At 37.8% G+C, this 16,536-nt stretch overlaps 1 protein-coding gene across 2 annotated transcripts; it reads left to right on the plus strand.

Moving 5' to 3' along the window:
- The first annotated feature begins 500 nt into the window (after positions 1–500).
- On the plus strand, positions 501–16,456 carry ezh2 (enhancer of zeste 2 polycomb repressive complex 2 subunit). 2 transcript variants are annotated; one of them, XM_083529926.1, is made up of 20 exons: positions 501–987; positions 4,905–5,028; positions 5,473–5,601; positions 5,684–5,803; positions 5,877–5,997; positions 7,969–8,145; positions 8,553–8,655; positions 9,329–9,492; positions 9,573–9,670; positions 10,156–10,405; positions 10,533–10,699; positions 10,770–10,864; positions 10,951–10,991; positions 11,394–11,519; positions 11,879–12,057; positions 12,205–12,300; positions 12,505–12,586; positions 12,672–12,752; positions 13,021–13,105; positions 13,638–16,456. In XM_083529926.1, exons 1-20 carry the CDS (start codon positions 953–955, stop codon positions 13,696–13,698), a joined length of 2,334 nt encoding a protein of 777 aa, XP_083386052.1. In that variant the 5' UTR covers positions 501–952; the 3' UTR covers positions 13,699–16,456. The 2 variants fall into 2 exon arrangements, with proteins under 2 accessions (XP_083386052.1, XP_083386053.1); XM_083529927.1 differs by having other exon boundaries at positions 502–950.
- The last annotated feature ends 80 nt before the right edge of the window (positions 16,457–16,536 follow it).

The raw sequence follows: 16,536 nt of genomic DNA on the forward strand, positions 1-16,536 counted from the left end.
GTCACACAGCCCCGTCGTTGTAACCTGTTACGTCAGGAAAAAAGAAGGCGGGGCTTAATACACCGGATGAACCCAAGTTCAAAGTGTCTGAACGCTACAAGGCAATAAACTGCCGTGTTTACATACAGTAATGCTGTGAATCCAAAATGAAAAGCACGAACGTTTCTAATTCCATCGTTCGCACGTAACACTGCGGCGTATTATATAATTTTCACAATGAAAAAAAAATAATTGTGTCATGTATAACGATAAAACGCTTTCCAAGCAATTGACAGGCGAAATATTTTAGGATTGGTGATTACAGAAGAAATAATCAAGGTCGTACCGGTCCGTTTATTTCTACACCAAAAAAAATTGTTTCAAAAAAATATATTTAAAAAAAAAGAACAAAGGAGAACTTCTCCACATGTCCCCTATTCCGGGCCCCTCACGCAGAACAGTGTCTGATTGGACACGCCAGAAGCGGGATCAGACTTATCGGAACGCTTGATATTGAGAAGCTTGAATGTGGAGCGTTGTGATTGGTCCGTTCGTTTTGGCGCTCGTTGTTTCTGCAGCGCCCCGAAGTGGGCGGGGTTAGAGAGAGCGGAGAGAAAGCGGGTTTGAATAGTTCGAGCAACGGAAATATTGAGCATTTTGGAAGCACGGCTCGGTTTTTTCTTACATTTCTATTAATTTTTTTTATTTCGTTTTGTTGACTTGATTGTAAAAGAGCTCGAAACGCGAAAAGCTTGAAAAGCAAAACCGGCCCGAAAGGAGCTTTGTCGTCTTTGTTTAGCGAGCTTGCCGGTATTGGAGGTGAAGCGACCCCCCCCTCTCTCCCTCTCTCCTCACTGCTTAGTTAGCCGAGTTAGCTTAGCTTAGCTAACCGCTAATCTTCACGCGACGGCTCCGTTCACAGAAGGAACACTGAATTATCCGAGTGGTTCATGTGGACTGGACTTCTGAAGGTATGACAAACCCATTCAGCGCCGTGTTGTTCCCGAGGTAGGAGCTAAATCTTAGGTAACTGAAGTAGTTCCAGGCTAGTCAGCTACTAAAAAAAAGAATAATCTCCATAATAAAAGCTTGTCTTCAACGTTTCAGTAACTTCTTAATAATCTGAGGTTGAAGTAAGAAGTCAGATTCCAGATCATCAGGCACCCAGAGGTCATCAAACAGCACTTTGTATGTCTAACATGTGAGTTAAGGCAGTTTTATGGTGTGGGAGAAGGAGGAAGAAACTCGTACAGGAAATACAAGTTGAAATCTCTCTCTTTATTAACGTGTTTCTTTCATTTTCGCTTGCTCGTTGCTTTGTTGACCTCTTAATGCCATGATCTGTGTCTCCATCCTCTCAGGTCATGTATCTATAAAACTAAATTTCATACCCCCCTGACACACAATTGCACCATACATCTACAGCTTGACATTTGTCTTTTTGCCCTTGAAGTGTTCCTGGAGTTCAGAGTACCAGTCTTATTTCATTATGTTGAAAGATTTACCATGGTGATGTTCCCCAAAGCCTTTGGATGTGGTTTTTGTTTCAGCAAACAGCCATCTGGCTCCTAGTTTGCCACTGATAGCACTTGTAATTGTATCTGTCTAAAAGCATTAAGCCAATTATGAGGGTAAAACCCCCCAAAAATTTTAGTACACCATATTACAATTTTTTACATTTTAAATTTGTAAATAAATAAAAAAATTCCTTCGTTTGGGGCATCCCAGGGCAATACCATTGATTTCTCTGTGCACCTAAATGCATGTTAATTTAGTTTTTCTGCAAAGTAGAATGAATGATGTGTTATAATGTGAAGTCAGTCAGAACAAATCTACATAGTTAAAGGCAAACCAGGTCCACATGAAAGCATTTACAGTCCCGTGGTCTTGAATTCATCACCTAAAACAAACGGAATTTGCTGAAATGAAGTGTACTAAAATATAACTCGAGAGAATGAAAGAATCGTTTTCAGTTTTGGTATCAAACGATGAAGATAAAGTGATCTGGAGGGAACGATTTAAACATGATGCATTATGTGCTCAACTAAGGAATAAAGCATGATGAGGTGTGCTGTTAAAGGAAAACATTTAACATTTGCGAAATGAGTTTTTACTATAAATGAGAGCACTATTTCTCCTGATTTCTTTTTTTCTGCATGTTTCACATTTTAATGTTTCAGATCATCAAACTAATTGAAACATTAGTAAAAGGTAACTCAAGTAAACACAACATGCAGTTTTTAAATGAAGGTTTTTATAATTGAGGGAAAACAAAATCTAAAACTACATGGCCCTGTGTGAAAAATTGTTTGCCCCCCTGTTAAAACTGTGGTTGATTACACCGGAGTTAAACTTCTCTATCCACACCCAGGCCTGATTACTGACACACCTGGTCGCAATCAAGAAATCTCTTAAATTGGACCTGTCTGACAAAGTCAAGTTGACCAAAAGATCCTCAAAATCTAGACGTCATGCCGAGATCCAAAGAAATTCAGAAACAAATGAGAGAGAAATTAATTGAGATCTATCAGTCTGGAAAAGGTTATAAAGCCATTTCTAAAGTTTTGGGACTCCAGTGAACCACAGTGAGAGCCATTCTTCATAAATGGTAAAAACATAGAACAGTGGAGAACCTTACCAGGAGTGGCTTGACGACCAAAATTACCTCAAGAGCACAGCAACGACTCATCCAAGAGGTCACAAAAGACCCCGCAACAACGTCCAAAGAACCGCAGGCCTCACTTGCCGCGGTTAAGGTCCGTGTTCATGACTTCACCATAAGAAAGAGACTGGGCAAAAATGGTCTGCATAGCAGAGTTCTAAGACGAAATCCGCTGCTGAGCAAAAAGAACATAAAGGCTCGTCTCAGTTTTGCCAGAAAACATCTTGATGATCCCCAAGACTTTTGGGAAAATACTCTGTGGACTGACGAGACAGAAGTTTAACTTTTTGGAAGGTGTGTGTCCCATCTGTAAAAGTAACACCGCATTTCAGAAAAAGAACAACATACCAACAGTAAAACATGGTGGTGGTAGTGTGATGTTCTGGGGCTGTTCACTGCTTCAGAACCTGGAAGACTTGCTGTGATTAAATGGAACCATGAATTCTGCTGTTTACCAAAAAATCCTGAAGGAGAACGTCTGGCCATCTGTTTGTAAGCTCGATCTGAGGCGAACTTGAGTTCTGCAGCAGGACAGTGACCCAAAACACTCCAGCAAGTCCACCTCTAAATGGCTGGAGAAAAAAAAAAAGTTTTTTTAGTGGCCTAGTCAAAGGCCTGACCTGATTTCTATTGAGATGCTGTGGCATGACCTTAAAATGGCGGTTTATGCTCAAAAAACCCTCCAATGTGGCTGAATTACAACAATTCTGCATAGATGAGTGATCAAAATTCCTCCACAGTGCTGTAATAGACTCCTTGCAAGTTATCGCAAACGCTTGATTGCACTTGCTGCTAAGGGTGGCCCAACCAGTTATTAGGTTTAGGGGCCAAAAACTTTTTTTTTTTACACAGGGCCATGTTGTTTTGGATCATTTAAACCTTCATTTAAAAACTGCATGTTGTGTTCACTTGTATTATCTTTTACTAATTTTCTTTGATGATCTGAAACATTAAAGTGTGACAAACATGCAAAAAAATTAGAAAACAGCCACTTTATGTACAAGTACATTTGAACTTGTTTACAAAAAAGTGTTGTAAATAGCTGGTGCTAGAGACTCCTTTATGATAAACCTCTTCTTACAGAGAGTTTGATGTATTGGTCATTATATTACGGCGGCAACTAATAATTCTTTTGATAATCGATTAATCGGATAAAAAAAGTCTAATTCATGGTATTTATGTAAAAGGTTGTATTAAAAAAAAAATGCAATAGTATTTAGAGTTTAACTGTCTATAGGGTTTAACAGTTTTTATAGGGTTTATCTATTTTTTATTTTGCTATTTTAAAGCTTTTAGTGGCTGCTTGTTGAGAAGGGGATGGGGGATTTCTCTTTTTTGAACAAATTCACTCTTGCTTGGTTGTGTTTTTCTGTAAAAAAAAAAAAAAAAACCCTAACAAATATCATTTGAGTATGAAAGGTGCAATTTTTAAATCAACATTTGGATTGTATTTTGCAGATGGCAGGTGGACAACCATTCTTAAAAATGCCTATATAAAATACAATATATTTTTTAAAATAAAACAAAAAATAGATATTTTGTTCATTTGTGAAAGCATAAACATCTAAAATATATAATCAATAAAATTTTGTATCATAATTTAATGATATATGCATACATTAAATATACCAACATTAAAAACGAGCATTTGAACATTGTAAGGCCGCATTAAATCAAATTTGAAAACAGATAAGTTACTGTTGAAGAAGACAAATGCTATAAAAAGAGAATTGAACGGAGAAACGCAGCAAGTTAACAGGCTTGGTTTTAAAAAGGGGGAAAAAATGCATTGGTGTACAAATGCATAACCATTTTCCGAAAACCACAACAGTGACTCTGTTATTTGCTGCCTTTAGATTTCTTTTAAGCTGCCACTTTGAGTGAATAATAAAGGAAAAAAAATCTGCCATCCTTTTTTTTTTTTTTTTTTTCTGGGAAACGTAAATCCTGTAAATCATTTCACCAGTTAAGGGTTTCATTAAAGATGCAAAAACAGAAAGAAAACATGGCAGACAGAACAGTTGCTCCTTACGTACGCTGCTGCAGATGTCAGTGTGAGGTGATTAAGCAAGATGAACTCGCCCATAATGTTGTACTTGTGAATTAATTTGCGTTACTTCTCACTTACTCGGCGTCTTGCACGTCTTGCCTGCGCTGAGATGGAACTCTTCCCGTATGTTTGGTCAGACACGAACAGCTTGCTCTTGCACAGAGATTTTTTTTGTTTCATTTCTCTCTAAAACCGATGCTGGTGTTTCTGCAGGGAAACCATGGGCTTGACTGGGAAGAAATCGGAGAAAGGCCCAGTGTGCTGGAGGAGAAGAGTGAAGTCCGAGTACATGCGCTTACGCCAGCTAAAGCGTTTTCGAAGAGCAGATGAGGTTAAGGTAGGAGTCTAAACATAGAAATACTTTTATAAACTATAATAGCTGGAAAGTATACAAAGAAATGCATCTTTTGGAAACATATTTCCTTTAGGGAGGTTGGGTTGGATTTTACTTGCTTTTTATTTTGCTGAAATGCATAAGAACCCCCCAGAGTCTATTTTGGGGTCAGTCGGGGTCTGACACTTTGTGTTCTGTGATATCCCCCCGCCTACCATCTGCTGAACATGGCTGTTAAACTGCCAGAGCTTATGTGTAGCAGTAAAGTAAGCAAATAGTGTAGTAAATATGACAAAACTTATAGTTAAAATACCTGAAAAGGCACATCCGGAACCCTTAAAAATGCTTTTTTTTATTCATCATGAAGTTAAAGCAATACAAGTTATTCTATATTCATGGCTGGTGTTTGATGACAATAACGATAATGCATTTTATCTATTTCTACAGAGCATGTTCAATTCCAACAGACAGAAAATTCTAGAGCGCACCGACATTCTCAATCAGGAGTGGAAACTGCGTCGGATTCAGCCAGTGCACATCATGACACCCGTGAGCTCATTACGTGGAACACGAGAGGTTAGCGTTCTGCTTCTCTTTTAGCAAATAATATAGCCATAAAAACTGCATTTAAAAACTGTACATGACTCTTGTTTTTCAGTGCACAGTAGATAGTGGCTTTGCAGAGTTCTCCAGACAAGTCATTCCTCTTAAAACCCTGAATGCTGTAGCTTCTGTACCTGTCATGTATTCCTGGTCACCACTCCAACAAAACTTTATGGTAAAGTACCTAATCAGCAGAGACTATATTTATTGTGAACCTTCTGTGACCTAATCAAGGCTCTTTATTGTAGGTTGAAGATGAAACAGTTTTGCACAACATACCTTATATGGGAGATGAGATTCTGGACCAGGACGGCACTTTTATTGAAGAGCTTATTAAAAATTACGATGGCAAGGTTCATGGAGATAGAGGTTTGTGTCAAGGCTCTAAAATCCTCCATGCAGCATTTTTCATGTCAAGTCAAGCAATTTTGTCTGTACTGTAACACCGCCAGGAAACATTCAGAAACGCCCACTATTGCCTGCTTATTCTTATTTGTGTCTGTCTGCAGCATTTTAACTTATTGGTTCTATTTTCATATATATATAAAATAAAATAGTTATGCTCAAAATTATTCATGCTCTTGGTATTTTTAGTGTTTGAGTTGTCTTCTGTGATGAATGAGTTTTATAATACTTTCAAATATCTAATATGTGACAAGCAACTCTAAGAATAACATACTTCAAGGAATATAACATTTTATGCATTTTTATTGACAAATGTTCAAAACTCACCATGTTCAGAATTATTTCTACCCTTTATATTACAATGTTTCAATAAGCAATAGAGCCTTTGTTCTTAATGACGGCCTGCAAACGCTTCTTGTACGTCTCCACAAGTTTTCTACAGGTCTGTTTTGCGGACTGTTTTGCTCACTCTTCCTTCGCGAAAGCCATCAGTTGTTGGAGATCCTAGCATTGACCCGGATCTTCAACTCTCTCAACAAATTCTCAATTGGGCTTAGGTCAGCACTCTGACATGGCCACCCCAAAACGTTTTTGTCCCCGAACCATTGCTTGACAACTCGCGCCGTATGCTTCGGGTCCAATTCAGGTCCAATTCTCTGGCAGGTTGAGCTTGTGTGCTGACCCCACCAGCTTTTTTCTTTTAAGAATCTTGAGATAGTCCTTCTTTTTCATGATACCATCTATCTTAACAAGGTTACCCGTACCACTGGCAGAGAAGCAACCCCATAGCATGATGTGACCACCGCCATGCTTGACTGTTGGAATGGTATTCTTGGGATTAAAGGCTTGTCCTTTCTTACGCCAAACATATGCACCATCCATATGTCCAAAGAGCTCCAGTTTAGTCTCATCTGACTAGAGGATGGATGAACAGAAGTTCGGATCTCTATCTAGGTGACTCCTCGCAAAGGCCAGGAGCACATCCCGTTGTCTCTGGGTAAGAAGTGGTGTCTTTCTGTGTCGATGTCCATGGAGACCACCTCGCAAGACCTTTGCATTGCGGCAGATCTTTCTAGCGACTCTAGAGGATACTTTGCGTTTTCTGCCACGCCCATCCAGGTTTTTGGCAGTGTTGAACATCTTGAACTTCTTGAAGATACTCTGTAGGATTGATACAGGGACATCCAGTTCTTTCGAAATGGTCTTGTAGCCTTTGCCTTCACTATGGGCATTGACAACACGTGTACGAAGATCATGACTAAGTTCTTTCTTCTTGGCCATGGTGACTGACTGAAAATAATTAAAGCTTTGCCCCCTAAATTATACTTTACAGAGCAAGTGTTACCGTTTAACATAATTAGGCCTTAATTGATTAGACCCAAGTTGATTGTAGTAACTGGAGTGTGAAACCATGTGCACGTTTTTTTTGAGATTGGGAATAGGGTATGATTAATTTTGAACGGGCCTAAAAAAGAATCTCCGGCCATCTCTATTGGTATACAAATGAGGTTTAGCTAACGTGCATAGCAACTGATATATATTGAATACAATGGAAGTTTCGCCAAAGTTGTTTTTATATATTTATTTAAGATAAAGCATATTCACTAAAGATCAGTGCCTTTTTCTGTTACTCTGGTATACGGTCACTAAACTTTTGTAAAAAAAAAAATTAGTTTGTTGTTACATTTATTGTTAAGGACATTTCCAGCATTCAGGTTTCTATGAAATATTTGTTTCTATAGTAACAAGAGCTATATTATTACAGTAAATGCATTATTTACAAACAATGATTTACCTGGCAGCCGAAACTATTGCCAGAGCTGCTTTTCTGTTTTGTGATATTACTGTAACATTGCAGTAACTCTACTTAAAACAAAAAATTTAATTCAGGTTTTTATTTTTGTAACTATTTATATAATTTATTTATTTTTGCAGAATGTGGCTTTATAAATGATGAGATTTTTGTGGAGTTGGTGAACGCTCTTAATCAGTATAGTGACAAAGAAGATGATGATGACGATGAAGAGGATCAGCACGATTACAAACTAGACAACTGCGATGCAAAAGACATTGCTGAAGATTCTCGCAAGGACCATCTTCTTAACTCTGAGAGTAAGGGGACACACACACACGCACCCCCACACAAAAAACACACAAGCATACAGAGACCAGACAGATATTGGTGGAGATCAGTGACACGTGTGTTACATCTGTTAATTCAATTTCCGCATGTAGAGAAAAGCTACAGCAAATATATACTGCATATTTTTCAGACGTGACAGTGATTAAGTGCAAGGTTGTAGTAATGGCTCTAGTTCTAATTTGAACGCCAATATGACAAATGTTAAATAATGACTTTCTGTTCCTAAACAAACTGAATTTTAAATTTTTTATGGTGGTAGTGGTCAGTGGTGGTTTTTTTATTTATTTGTATTTATTTTACAGTTTATTGGGCTGTTTTTACTTCCTAATTTGTCAGATGTGCCCAAATGTAAGGCCTAGTGTTATTGCTGTTATAGGTCTAAGCAGTGACTTTCCAAAAAAGTTTCCATCCGAGAAAATCTTTGATGCCATCTCCTCCATGTTTCCTGATAAAGGATCTCCAGAAGAGCTCAAAGAAAAGTAAGTCATGAAGAAAAAAGCACTGCATACATGTCTAGTTTTGTTATGCAGCAAAAATCATTCAGTGTAAAGACGTTCAATATTTGGTTCAACCGTAAGCTGCCTATTATTGGGCATCATATTAAAGATAGTAAGTTGCTTATATTTGTTGCTTTATATTAAGTTGCTTAAATTTACATAATGGTAAGATATGAGGGAGAGAGTGTAGTGATCAGTTTAACTAAATCTTTCTGTGGTTATATATCCTTTATTTTGAAATTATCCTGACCTGTTTGATTACTGATTTATTTTGGTTGGTATGGTCACATACCCAATAGTTTAAAATGATTGTACATTTTACTATTTTACATTTCTAACAATCTGAAAGCCAGTTAGTGCTTAAAGCATGTAAGGATTTTTAAGGCTGGGTTTTTAAAACTGGTCTAGGCAGTACCCATTTTGCATACTTTGTGTACCTGGCAAAACTAATCTCGAGAACACTGAATACTTGGCACAATCTGATTGAATCAGACCAGATGGTTAATCTCTGAGATTTCACATGGTTTATATAGAAGATTTTAATGTCCTGTATCCTTAAGGTGTTTTGCCCCACATGTAAGCATGATATGAAGAGGTGAATTTATAACGCACATAAAGACAAATAGTAAAGTTTGACTCTATAAACTGCACATAGGTATAAGGAGCTGACTGAGCAGCAGCTCCCAGGTACGCTTCCTCCAGAGTGCACGCCCAACATTGATGGCCCAAACGCCAAATCAGTTCAGAGAGAGCAGAGCCTGCACTCCTTCCATACGCTCTTCTGTAGACGCTGCTTCAAATATGACTGCTTCCTTCACCGTGAGTCTCAACTCCCACACACCGTCTCAATGAGAGTCTGAAGAATGTAGTGATGTAAAGGTACCCGCTTCTCCTTACAGCCTTTCATGCAACTCCAAACACATACAAGCGCAAGAACCTGGAGAATCTGGTGGACAGCAAGCCGTGTGGGCTTGATTGCTACATGTACCTGGTTCAGGTAAGGATTTTTTTTTTTGTTGGGTATCACTGCAGTTATGTCTTTATGCATGATTTATGTTTCTTACTAGTTGAAGTATAATTTACACACTTGCAGATGTTTTAATAAATTACATATTAAGTATTATACTATATGTATTTTTTGTAACTAGGGACCATTATAACAGTTTTCATTTCATAGAAAAAATATTGTTATAAAAGTCTGTCCCTCGATACAGATTAATTTATTTAAGATGGACAAATATTGAGAAAATAAATTCATATTTCAGTAATAGTTCTGCCTCTTTGTTTGAGATCATACTATTTTATTAACCTCTATCTAAAAAGACATTTTTATATCAGCTCAAATTCAACATTACGTTAGGGGGGTAAAAAAAAAACATTGGACAAAATAACAATATACTGGAAACCGTATATATGAACTGTCTCCATTTTTCTATTTCTGGCCATTGAAATATTCTGAACAAAAACTGAAATGCACGTTAGGACGGCATGGTGAAGGAATATGCAGCTGGTGTGGTGGCAGAGCGAGCTAAAACCCCGTTGAAACGTTCGGCAGTCAGACGCAGAGGCAGACTTGCCAACAGCAATAGCAACAGCAACAGCAGGCCAAGCACACCAACCGTGAACACGGAGACTAAAGACACAGACAGCGACCGAGAAGGAGGGACAGACACCAACGACAGCAATGATAAAGACGATGAGGACAAGAAGGACGAGACTACTAGCTCTTCCGGTATGGGAAGAAGGCAATATACTCTGCTTCTAACATCAGAGTAAAATGACAATAAAATCTATTTCATGATTTATTTATTATTTTTTTGTTTGTTTTTTTAACTAATAATTACTGGTCCGTTTTGTAGAGGGGAATTCACGCTGCCAGACTCCAGTAAAACTGAAGATCCCCGATCCCCCTGAGAACGTAGACTGGACTGGAGCGGAGGCCTCCCTTTTCCGTGTACTCATAGGCACTTACTATGACAACTTTTGCGCCATCGCTCGCCTCATTGGCTCTAAGACCTGCAGACAGGTGTGTAATTTGAGGGTTTTCTTTATTTTAAAGTATTACACAAACCTTTTATTAATTTATTATTTGCTAGGTATATGAATTCAGAGTAAAGGAATCCAGCATCATTGCACGTGCGCCTACTGAAGATGAAGACACGCCTCCAAGAAAAAAGAAGAGAAAACACAGGCATGCTCCGGAGAGGATTCTTACTTTATTTTAGTTCACCCGTAGTCTTTCAACTGAAAGTAACATATTTCTGTCTCTTGTTACAGGTTGTGGGCGACGCACTGTCGAAAAATTCAACTAAAGAAAGGTTTGTATTGTTTACTGTTCCGATGGATCTTTTGAGAATTTGAGTTGATAGTTTGCATTAATAGAGAACTGTGTGTATTATATTATTATTATATTATAATAGTGGTACATTACAAGTGATTCAGTATTGGGCAAATAGATTTGAAGTGTAAAGTCATACCAGCTTCACTGAGACAAACAGATGCCATGTCTTATTCACTAGGTTTTCTTCACACAGCCTCCACTTGATACATGGTTTAATCACTGAGTCACTGTAGCGTAATTATAAATACCATGCATGTTGCAGTTCCTGTTTAACCAGTCTAGTATCAGTCAGTCAATACTGATTAATTACAAGCAAGCAAGGTGTCAAGAAGGGGTTACCTGCAACATTAATGATGTATTGTTATATTCGATTATACAGATGGTTCCTCCAATCACGTCTACAACTATCAGCCATGTGACCACCCGAGGCAACCGTGTGACAGCTCCTGCCCATGTGTCACTGCTCAAAACTTCTGTGAGAAATTCTGCCAGTGCAGCTCAGAGTGTGAGTATTGACGCACATCAAGGCTTTTAAAGTTCAATTTAGTTATAATTTAGGTATATTTGTGTTTATTTACAGAGTTTCTTTTTTGTATTTAAGATGTCACCATTACACACTTTAAAACAACTTGCTCACATGCCTACAATGATTTGTTTGGGGAGACTGCTTAAATTTTACAAAAGCAGACTTGTCTTTTTGCTTTCGCAAACATCCCTCCTCGTTTTCAGCACCGTGTAGCATATTTTCACACATACTGGACTACTAAATATTGTTGCTGCGGTCAGCTATACCAGTGTAGATTTAGTTCTCAAAATATCCTGTTCAAAATCGTTTTTCAGACATGAACTTTGTGCTTTGCGCAGGCCAGAATCGTTTTCCGGGCTGCCGCTGCAAGGCTCAGTGTAACACAAAGCAGTGTCCGTGCTACCTGGCTGTGCGCGAGTGCGACCCCGACCTCTGTCTTACCTGCGGAGCTGCTGATCACTGGGATAGCAAAAATGTTTCATGCAAGAACTGCAGCATTCAGAGAGGAGCCAAGAAGGTACAAAGATATCTTAAATAAATAACAATAATAAATGAATACATACTTGCACTTTTTACAACCTCGATAACCCCAGAATGCCAAGAACTTCATTTCATATATGTGTTTCTGAATCGTGAAAACTGATTCGCTCCTTTTTCGGTTCAGCACCTACTGTTGGCACCATCTGATGTGGCAGGATGGGGCATCTTCATCAAAGAGCCTGTTCAGAAGAATGAGTTCATTTCAGAGTACTGTGGAGAGGTGAGTGCTTCCAAAAGCAAGCTCTACTCTAGTAAGCCATCAACGATGCTTTCTTTCCTAATTCACTCTAATCCCATAACTCAGCTTCTGGATAAGGTTCTCTAACAGACCTGATTTCTATAATGCTGTAAAGTTTGATTTGGTCCTGACAGCGTTCTATACAAGCAAACCTTTCAAAAGGTTAAGTATTTCTGTTTCCTTTAGATCATCTCGCAGGATGAGGCTGACCGCAGAGGAAAGGTCTATGACAAATACATGTGTAGTTTCTTGTTCAACCTTAATAATGGTGAGCTGATTTCTTTGTACTCGTGTTGCAAGTTTGTGCTCTTGTTCATTATTTGTTTAACACACCCGTTGGGTTTTTTTGGCAGATTTTGTTGTCGATGCGACGAGGAAAGGCAACAAGATCAGGTTTGCAAATCACTCTGTCAACCCCAACTGCTATGCAAAAGGTAACGCACCTAAAACATTGCATTCTGATTACACTAAATATTTTTATTTAAAATATTTTTCCCACAAAATGTCAGCCAATGTAGTATGTTTTGATTTCTGGGGTTTGTGTATGTGTTTGTTCATTGGGGAAAAGTGCTGCTCTGTAGTTTGCACAATCCTGTATACTTGCAAAATCAAAGAAAGAAACTAATATTTTTTTGACTGTTTTTTAAAAAAGGGAACTGCAGTTTATTTTAGGATCATTGTTCTTGATTTCCTCCTTTTTAGTTATGATGGTTAATGGGGATCACCGAATAGGGATTTTTGCCAAGAGAGCCATACAAACTGGGGAGGAGCTTTTCTTTGACTACAGGTAAGTAGTCAAAGATGACCAAAAATACTTATCAGTCATCTTTGACTTTCTCTTTTCTAGCTTCTTAGGCATGTACCCATCATCCATCATTGACACTTTTATAATTATAATCACAATTTCTGTGATCACTCAGGAAGTTGTGTGCATGTTACAAATAAGTGTTTCTAGTTCTAGTTTCTAGCAGGTCGATAAAATGATACTGGAGCTGCATTGCCTGCATATACCGAATGCACACCTCCTTAACACTATTATTAGAATTAGGCGTAGCAATCCTGCTGACACAGTATGAAAGAGAAATGCTTATATGCATCCTTTATTTATTTTATTTTATTTTTGTAACTAACCACTGAACCATTTTCTCTGCACATTTGTTGGTTCTCTCTTATCCATCCAAGCCATTTATAATAACATTTAACCTGCTAATGGAATCTCACCACACAGCATAAGCAAAACATTCTGTAAAATAAATTCTTATGCATTATATATATTATATCAATCATTTTTTCATTATTTGTATTTTTCTTCTGTGTAGATATAGTCAAGCTGACGCCCTCAAGTACGTGGGCATCGAACGTGAAATGGAAATTCCATGAATCCGTCTACCTCTGGAACAAATGCCTTACACTCTTCAGGAATTTTCTCTCCACATGCCGTTTCAATACTGTTTTATTTTTTTATTATTTTTTTTTTTTTATAGGACAAGGTGATCAGCCTACTTGTAGTAGGCTAGTAGTTTTTTTTTACACTTCAGTCTTTTCTCATTATTTTTCTGACCAACAGGCGTTACTCTGGGAATTCACTTTTTGACAGTAACTTGAATATTCACTTGTTTACAGCTTCAAGTTTAGTAGAGATCCATCACTGTCTAATGGGCTGTATGTTTTCCAGTGTTCTGAAATGTTTTTAACCCCCCCCCCCCCCCCCCCCCCCAAGCAGTCAATGTCTTTCAACCTTTGGACCAAACTGACAGCAAATCACAGGTTCAGCACCAGTTTATTAGGCACCAGATCGGTACATGGGCTGATTTATACTGGTATTGCAAAACGGTCTATTACTGCATGCACTCGGGGATAAAGGTGCATGTTTAAATAACTAAAAAGAAGAAATTGTTGGATTTTAGTGTAGCAAAGTCCCCCCCACCTTACCACCAACCCCCGCGGACACCGTGTTGTAGGATATATTCAGTGTCAGGGTTGCGTAATGCTGCCTGATATGAAATGGATTTAGTTCCCTGAAGTTGATTTTTTCCAGTAAAAGAAGGTGGCTGTTTAATGCCTGCATGCAACATGCTTAACATTTAATTCTTTCTATTTACAACTAATGTTGTGGAGCCACATAATGAGTCATTACTAGTGTATGAGAACAGTGCATTATGTTCTTGTAATTTGAATCAGTATTCCTCTCAGAGCTTCTAACCAATAAGCTTTCACAAAGAGCTGCTCTGCTTTTGTTTCTGGATTTGGTTTTTGTTTTAAAGCTAGCCAGACACATGTCCTTGACACAACCAGTCAGAACAGCAGATTCACACGAGTTTTCAGCATTTTCACCTTGCCCATAAATCCCCTCTGCACATACATGCATCTTGATGAATCAGTATAAATCAGCCCTGCCTGATAAACCGGAGTCTCACTATGCTACAACAGTTTATCAAGTTGAGGTGTTTTTGATCCGATATGAAAACCAAAGTCACTTTCTCTGCTTGTCCATCATCGCAAGCATCGTACAGAGGTATCGTAGTTTCTGGAGTGCCAACGCATCCAGGTTGTGTAAAATAATGAATAAGTATTTAAAGAAAAAAAAAAAAGGACAAAAAAAAAAAACCTTGGATAAATCCAGTATCTAACTTGCGGTGCCTTGAAATTACACTGAATTGTTTAGGTGTCCTAAAATGTTGGTGATTTGTGTATTGAGTTTGTTGTATGCATGAACAAAGATTTCCAATGGCGTAGAAATCAGAATCAGGGAACTTTTGCTATGTTCGTTTTTTTTGTTTGTTTTTTTTTTTAGAAATCTCCATACGTTTAAGCGTCTTTATTGCCAGACCATCACTGTAGGAAGGAAACATTTGGACAGTTAATAAGGTCTTCCTGTTGTTTTTGGGTCATCCAGTATGTTCTAACAGCGTTTCTTTCCCCTGTTTGTAAATGATCACAGTCAGGAGTCAGTTGTAACAACCTTCTAAAATTCAGTGTAACTTTTTTTTTTTTCTGGTTGAAAAGAGCTGCTCTGATTAATGATTTATTATACTGTTGAATCATTGATTATTTAAGACCGAAATATCGATCATCTTTCTTCGAAACTAGTTTATTTTTCTGTTTCCCAGACCACATTTCTAGGCTGCAGTGGCTGAATGCTAAGGCAGTGTAAGAGATCTTTCCCTGTGTGCTTTATAGCTATAGATGTGAGGGAAAATTTCAATATCGCTTTGGTAAAGTACTAGATTATAAATTTCAGTGAGCCATGAAGTTATTAGAATCCTTAATCTACTGCCTAATATGAGATGTAGTAAAAATGTACTTGCATACAGGTGCTGATGAGGGATTTTCTATTAAATATTTTTGCTAGTGTTGGAAATGATGACCTACACCTTATATTTATTATGATGCTTTTATTCGCCTGTTCGAACACTTTTAAACAAAAACAAGGTGGGGGACAAAAGTTAGTCGTATAAATATTATCAATTTGGACCTAATTGAGGATTAAAGCGATCTATACCTTTTTAAATAATAGCTTCACTGCCTCTAGCTACAAAAGATCAGAGACCTCCTGGATTATATAATTGAAGGTAATTAATAATGTAACAGTACAATAATAGATGCATGATAATCGTGTTTCTTGCGATAGCAGAATAAAAGACACACGGTTCTGTATAAATAAATGGTACTTAAATACACCACCATAAGTTTGGAAAGTTTCCTGCTAGAATGTGTTGGATGACCCTTGAAATCCAGTTCATATGGATATGAGGAGTTGTGATAAAACCCCAGCAATAAGATCAGACTCAAATCACCTACATGTGAAGATCTTAAACTGTCCCTATTTATATTCACAGACTCCGTAAGCAGCTTTGGCTTTTCTGTAATTTATTAAAACCTTTGTCGTGATCTGCCAAGTAAAATTTTCAATGGGTTTCTCAGTGCGACTTTCGATAGCTCCTCACCAGCATGTTTTCCTCCTGAGATGTTGTCTTTTGGTCGTTTTTTTTTTTTTTTTTTTTTTTTTTTTTTTCTTTCTTTCCCTGAGGGTTTGTGACCACTCTGTTTTTCCTCTGCCTCTGATTGTACAAGGTGCTGATTTGTAATGTTTACAAATAATATTGTTGAAAGTAATAAACAAAACTCATAAGCTCAAGTTGCCCTTCTGTATTTATCATGATTTTATAAGCACACTTTTCTGATGATTATGATGGTGCATGAAATATATGGATGAAT

Source organism: Silurus aristotelis, assembly GCF_946808225.1.
Source record: "Silurus aristotelis genome assembly, chromosome: 25".
In the NCBI taxonomy this organism is placed as follows: Eukaryota; Metazoa; Chordata; class Actinopteri; order Siluriformes; family Siluridae; genus Silurus; species Silurus aristotelis.